The following is a 6,141-nucleotide window of genomic DNA, read 5'->3' as shown; positions in this document are numbered from 1 at the left end:
GCGACCTCAGTCAAGGGTTCAGGTGGGTGCCCAGTGAGCCCTGAGGGCATCTCCGGGAGGCCATGGGCCTTGGTGGTGAGTGTCCGGGGCAGGGACAAGCTGCCGGCAGGGGCACGCAGTGCTGCCCTTGTGAAGTCTCGGGGAGTGGGGGGGCCCTACTCTGGGGGCGGGAGCATGGCCCCCTACCTGCTCACGGTGCCCGTCCCAGGGCCCTTCCCGGAAATGTGAGACAAGGGCCCCTGCGGTCATGAAACAGTCTTTATTCAAGTGCAGGGAGATCGGTCATATGACAACGCCAAGGTGAGGGGTCAGCGCCTGCTCTCCTTTATGCACCTGACCTGCGTGGCCTGCCGAGGCAGCCTGGCTGAGAGGGGCAGGCAGGGGTGTGGGCGCCTGGGAGGGCAGGTCCGAGGTATGTCATGCACGTGTGGCTTGGGGCTCTGGGCCTGGGGTGCGTGGCTCTCCTGCAGGTGGCCCAGCGGGCACCATGTACAAGTCGTCTGCGTGCAAGATGGCCTTGAACTATGGTGAACAGGGCAGGACACGGTTTATAGCAGAGACTCACCCACGAGAGGGGACCTCAGGACCGGGCGCCCGAGAGGAAAGCTTGCGGAAAGGAGGCGCCTCTCCCGCCGTCCTGCTCCAGCAGCCCGAGGCACGTGTGTCAGCGGTGGAGCTCAGAGGGGTGATGGACGAAGCCCCGCCTGGCCCGCTGCACAACGAGGCTGGGCCACCACGTGGGGTCGAGGGGCCCGGGGCTCTGGTCTCAGACGCAGTTGTCGGGGACGCACTCCGCCTCCTCCTCCAGCTCGGGGCAGGGCGTCCCGTGGTTGGCAGGCTGCACGCGGACGTAGCGAGTCCTGCTCTTGGCCCCCAGCTTCCCGCAGGGACCCCCACACAGCCCCCAGGACGACCACAAGGAGACTTCGCAGTCCAGCGGCGTTTCTGGACCTGGACCGAGCACAGGAGAGGCCGTGAGCATGCGTGTGAGGTGCTTTGTGGCAGAAGGGGACCCCCGGGCGTGTGTTCGGTGCACAAGACCAGCTCCCACCTTCAGAGTCGTGAGAGGTGCTCGATTTTATCGGCGTGGTTTAGAGCAGGCTACAAACCCACCGATCGCACCGCCCAGGGAAAACCACTAAGATGCCTCGAGGGAGCATTTCTGCGTCCACTGTCCGGGACTCTGGGAGGCCAACTCTGGCCCCTGGGGGCAGGGGGGACCCCGTGTTGAGAGATGTTCTGAAGGCAGCACAGGCTGGCCGGGGTCTCCGCTGCCCGCGGTGCTGGCTTTCAGAAGGCGACCGCGGTGGGGGCTCCCCTTCACCACCCACACCATCCCCTTCGCCAGGGAGGGCGCAGAGAGATCCATTTAGTGGAATGTCCTGCCCTGTCAGCTGTGACCTGGGCCACACACAGGCACACCACTGACAGGGGTCTCGGTCACGAGTGTCAAAGGCTTTCCCTTGCAAGTGTTGTGCAAGAGCTAAATCTTCAGTCTAGAGTTTGAATCAACTAAATCCCAAATCTCTCAGAACCCCCACTGTCCTGCACCAAATGCTCAGAACCCCCAGAACCCCATCTGTCATCTTGTACTGAATGCTCTGACCCCCTGTCATCTTGTACTGGACACTCTGAGCCCCCAGAACCACGTCGTCTTGTGCTCGATGCACGGAACCCCTGGGACCCACGTCATCCTACACTGAGAGCTCAAACCCTGGTGTTTGAGTTTGCTCACAGACAGTGGCTCATATGACTCAGAGTGGGGCACCCTAAGCCCATCTGAGCAGTAACCTGGTCTGACTCCGTCCCCTGCACCCCTGTGCACCCCATGGGTGGCCTGGCCCCACCTGGCTAAGGGCACATCACCCCCAGGAGCCCGGCGACCAATTCAGCACCTTTCTCCATCCTGTCGCCTCATCTCAAGTTGGGACTTCCGGGGTGTGTCCTGTGGGCTGGGCACACAGCGGGGCCTAGTCCCTGGATTACTGGCCCTCGAGGGGTTGCGTGCAGGTGACCGGCGTGGCCTTGGGAAGTAGCTCGTGTTGAGGTGTTGTCGCTGCCGAGCCACAGATGGTGACTCTTGGGCGGTTTCTAGCCCCTTAGGATCCTTTGCTGTTTGTACCCGGTGGCCACTCACCATTAAGGGTTATTCTGCAGCTGAGACCTAAGGGCCTCACGCATGGGGCTCCGTATCGGCGGCTGCCTGGTCACGGTCCCTGCGTGACCCGCACACCTGAATGGTGCTTCCGCCCTGTGCAGCCAGTGGGACGTCAGGGCCCCCCCGGAGTCGGAGCACCCGGGATCACGGGCGTGCCGGCCGGGCACCTGCAGGCTCACCTGAGAGGCTGTCCGTGATCTCATTGCCCCCGCCCAGCGGGCCTGGGGGGGGCAGCACGAAGGTCCTGGGGTTCTGCCGGAGTCGCACCAGGGTCACTCTGGCGATGGGGGGCAGGGACTTCAGCCGGGGGTAGTAGAAGGAGTTTGCCGGGTGGCTGGGAGAGGAGGAGGTTATCTGTGGGGAGAGCAGGGGTCTCAGCACGGGAGAACCCGCAGCACACGCTTGCAGTGGGCGGGCCCAGGCTCTGGAGCGCCGGGTGGGGCGGGGTCAGGAAAGCCCGCCCCCTCCGAAGGCCGCCAGCTCCTGGGGGCGGGGCGCGTGGCCTCAGGCTGCGTAGGCTCCGAGGGGTGGCGCAGGCTGCGTGGACCGGGGGCGGGGCACAGGCTCTGGGGGTGCGAGGCCGCAGGCTGTGTGGAGGGGGGGAGGGGGGGGAGGCCGCAGGCTGGGAATCAACCAGAAAGGGCTGGGCCCTCCTCCCCGACCTGCGGGCCCCCTGCAGACGGGCCGTCTTCTAGTCCGGGGGGAGGGGGGGGGGTGTCCAGGGCCAGCAGGGCTCTCGTCCCGTCCCTCACCTCCTCACCTCCGTCACCGTGTCCTGCGGGATGGTGGCGAAGTTGGGGGAGGAGAAGGTGAAGCCACTGTCCGTGCCAGCGTCGTAGGGGTACAGGTCGACCTCGACCTGCTCCCTCCAGCGGTCCCCGTCACACAGGTCCAGACTGTCCACGCCCACGAACCAGTCGGGGCTGGGCACGATTCGGACCACGAAGGAAACCTGCAGGGGCGGGGTGGGGGGGACGGGGCTCGCTCAGCGAGCCCCCACCGCCACGAAGGACACCTGGGGGGGCGGGGCGGGCGCTCAGCGAGCCCCCCCCCCCTCCCCGCGGCCGCCGGCTCACCAGCGAGTGCCTGGCGTGGGCCTCCAGCTCGGCGGACGTGTGCCCGGTGCCGCTGGGCACGGCGGGCGCCGAGAACACCTCGTGCACGCTCTGCAGCTTCTCTCCCGCCGCCTCCAGCTCCCGCATCAGCGCCCAGGCCTCGCCCCGCTCGGCGAAGTCCCTCAGCCCGTCGCTCACGTACTGGTTCTTTCTCCACATGCTGTAGTCCGAGCTGTGCGCCGCCCCTGCGCGTGCGGCCGGCGGGGTGAGCCGAAGCCGGGCCACCCGGGCACCGCGCAGGGGCCACTCTGGCCGCCCCCCCCCCAGGGCCCCGCCGTCCAGCAGTCGGCCCGGCGCTGAAGGCAATGGGATGGGAGTGCCCCCCCCCCCCCAGCTGCGAAGCGTGGTGCAGCTGTCGTGTGACCGGCCCCTCCAGGAGGGGGGCCGCTGCTGGACAGGCAGGAACGGGCGGCGGGGGCTGCGCTTACCCAGCAGGGACGACCACTGTGCGGGGGGCCGGAACAGGGGGTACTGCTTGGGGAAGGCCGTCTGGCTCCACTTGCCCGTGAAGGTGAGGCTGTACTTGGCCAGCGGTCGGGCTGTGCAGACAGACTCCGCCCCCAGCGGCTGGCTCGCCGCGGACCCCAGTGTGGCCAGGAGGAGAGCCCAGAGGGCCCTGCCCCAGGTGGTGGCCTGACTTGGGGCTCCCATGACCTAGGAGCAGAGGGAGAACCCGGCACGCCGGTCCCGCTGGTCCCGGGAGCAGGGACCTCCGGAGTGCAGCGCCCCCCCCCCCACCCCCCCAGTATCCCTGCCCGCTGCCACACCCCGGGCTCGGGCTCGGGCTCGGGCTCAGGCTCAGACCCCATCCCCGAAAGCAGCTGTGTCCGGTTACAGGCGGATTCCGGACGCCCCTACGGGAGGCCGGGCGCCTGGCAGGTTTGGAGCCCGGGCTGGGTTGCGCCAGCAGCCCGCTCTGCAGCCGCGGGGATCCCCGAGCGCCACTCCTCAGGGCTGCCGTCAGAGGGAGTCCCGGGAGCCGGGAGGGGAAACTTTGGGCTCGCTGCGCCCAGAACTATACAGCAAACTCACGCCTCCGTCTTGGGGTGCCGCTAGCTGCTGCACCCTGGGAGGAGCCCGGAGGCCCGGCGTCTCCGGATGGGGACACAGGCGCACGCACACGCAGTACTCACCCAGCAGGCGCGGCCGGAGGGCGGGTGGCGGGGGTGCGGGCAGCGGATGGTCGCGGCAGGAGCCCCGAGCTGCGGTTCACACGCAGGACAGCGCCCGGCTGGCCAGTGAGGCCCGGGCCCTGCACCGCAGCCGCGGAGCCGCGGAGAGATCTGCCGCGGAGAGGGGAGAGGGGAGAGGGGGCGCCTCGACCTCGGCCCGCCCTCGCTCTGAGGCTGAGCAGATGCTTCTCTGGCGCTGAGGTCACTCTCCTCCCGCGGGCGCCTGCCACTTGCCGCACCCCTTTCTTTGTCTATCCCTCCCGCCTCCCCGCCCTCCTCTCCTCTCCCTCCCGCTCCCCCTTCCCAACAAACCCTTCTTAGTGTCTCCCTGGAGGTGGAGGTGGGGGGCGGGGTGGCCAGCGTGTTACACCCTCAGGGCAGGGTGGGGACCCGAGGGGCCGCATTCCTGGCCCCGCATTAGTCCACGTGCGGGAGAGGGGCTGGAGAAGTGGGGGCTCCCAGCTCGGGGATCCCTGGCCTTGGGGCTCTGCGTTTTGGTGAACACAGCCCGTCAGAGTACACGGCCGCTGTCCACACCGCTGGCCGGGGCCTCCTGATGCCCTCCCTCCAGAGGGGAGTCAACCCCGTGGGAAGGGTGGTCCCACTTCCAGAAAGGCTGGCTGGGGCAGGGAGGCGGCCCACGGGGGTGCCTAGCTAACAGACTCTGAAGCTGGTCACTGCCCACTGTCAGGAAAATAGAGCCCTCATCAGGTGCCTGGGAGCAGAAGGGGAGCCAGCATTGTGGGGACGCCCAGGGGGTGTCTGAGCTCCAACAGAAAGCTTTTTGGAACCTTGTTAATATTTCACACATGTGGGGAGGGATGGAATAAATAGAATCAACCAGAATAGAATGCAAACAAAAACGAATGACCTAACCTGTATTTCAAGTAAATAACACAGCCACAGAGAGGCAGCCCGATGCCCACGGAAAATGGAGGTCCTCAGGCCAAAGACAGATTCTAATTCTGGTTTTCAAACTGTTTGGTCTCGGGACCCCCTCCGCTCTTAAAAATGCTGAGAACCCAGAGAGCTGCTCTCTGCGTCCGTACTTTGTACATACGTTGTATCCGTCCGTACTTACCACATTTGAACTCATCCAAAAGGTTCACAATCCGCATTAATTTCCAGATGAAATACATTAACGTAAACGGCATGATGTTTCCTGGAAAACAACTCTACTTTCCAGAAGGAGAACCTGCGTGAGAAGAGCAGCCCGGTTCTCCGTTGGCACAGACCCTCTTGCGCCTGGCTCTCCTGCAGGACAGCTGGCCTGCTGCACGTGTCCCCGCTCCGCTGACCGGACGCGCGGTGTTGGGTGGCTCTGTGCAGAGCCCGGCTGGGCGAGGACAAGCCCTGCAGCCTCGGGAGGGTCCTGCACCTGTGGGACGGAACCGAACCCAAGGTCGGGTTGAGAAGCAGCGGCCTGTTCCAGGAGAGGAAGCCACAGACAGCGCAGGGTCGCGTCTCTCCTGCTGTGGTTTGCTCACGCGCTGTCCAGCGGTGGCGGTGGCCTCGGGCTTGCCCTCCTGTCCCAGCACCCCCGCGCCACGTGGAAGGCCTCTGCAACCCAGGGATTCCCCCGCCCCACCCCTGGGATGTGCAGCGGGGAGACCCGAGCCCCGGCTGGCTTGCTGGGAGGGCCTCCCTCCCTCTGCAGTGGCCCACCTCCCAAGAGCACGATGGGACACGTGGGAAG

General features: G+C 66.3%; 1 protein-coding gene across 1 annotated transcript; it reads right to left on the bottom strand.

The window, feature by feature from the left end:
- Window positions 1-240: 240 nt before the first annotated feature.
- Window positions 241-5,612, bottom strand: SPON2 (spondin 2). Its single transcript, XM_042934083.1, has 7 exons — window positions 5,527-5,612; window positions 4,407-4,556; window positions 3,702-3,927; window positions 3,235-3,458; window positions 2,919-3,110; window positions 2,338-2,512; window positions 241-951 (listed from the first exon to the last, which is right to left on the bottom strand). The coding sequence occupies exons 1-7, from the start codon at window positions 5,539-5,541 to the stop codon at window positions 767-769; spliced, it is 1,167 nt and encodes a 388-aa protein (XP_042790017.1). The 5' UTR covers window positions 5,542-5,612; the 3' UTR covers window positions 241-766.
- Between the last annotated feature and the right edge of the window lie 529 nt (window positions 5,613-6,141).

This window comes from Panthera leo, chromosome B1, assembly GCF_018350215.1.
Source record: "Panthera leo isolate Ple1 chromosome B1, P.leo_Ple1_pat1.1, whole genome shotgun sequence".
Taxonomy (NCBI): domain Eukaryota; kingdom Metazoa; phylum Chordata; class Mammalia; order Carnivora; family Felidae; genus Panthera; species Panthera leo.
Note: the sequence above shows the minus strand (reverse complement) of the source record. Positions and strands in the feature narration are given on the sequence as shown.

Coding starts and splice junctions, on each gene's coding strand:
- SPON2 (XM_042934083.1), bottom strand. Junction 3,459..3,701: donor ACAGTGGTCGTCCCTGCTGG/GTAAGCGCAGCC, acceptor CCGCACGCGCAG/GGGCGGCGCACAGCTCGGAC. Junction 952..2,337: donor GATCACGGACAGCCTCTCAG/GTGAGCCTGCAG, acceptor TGCTCGGTCCAG/GTCCAGAAACGCCGCTGGAC.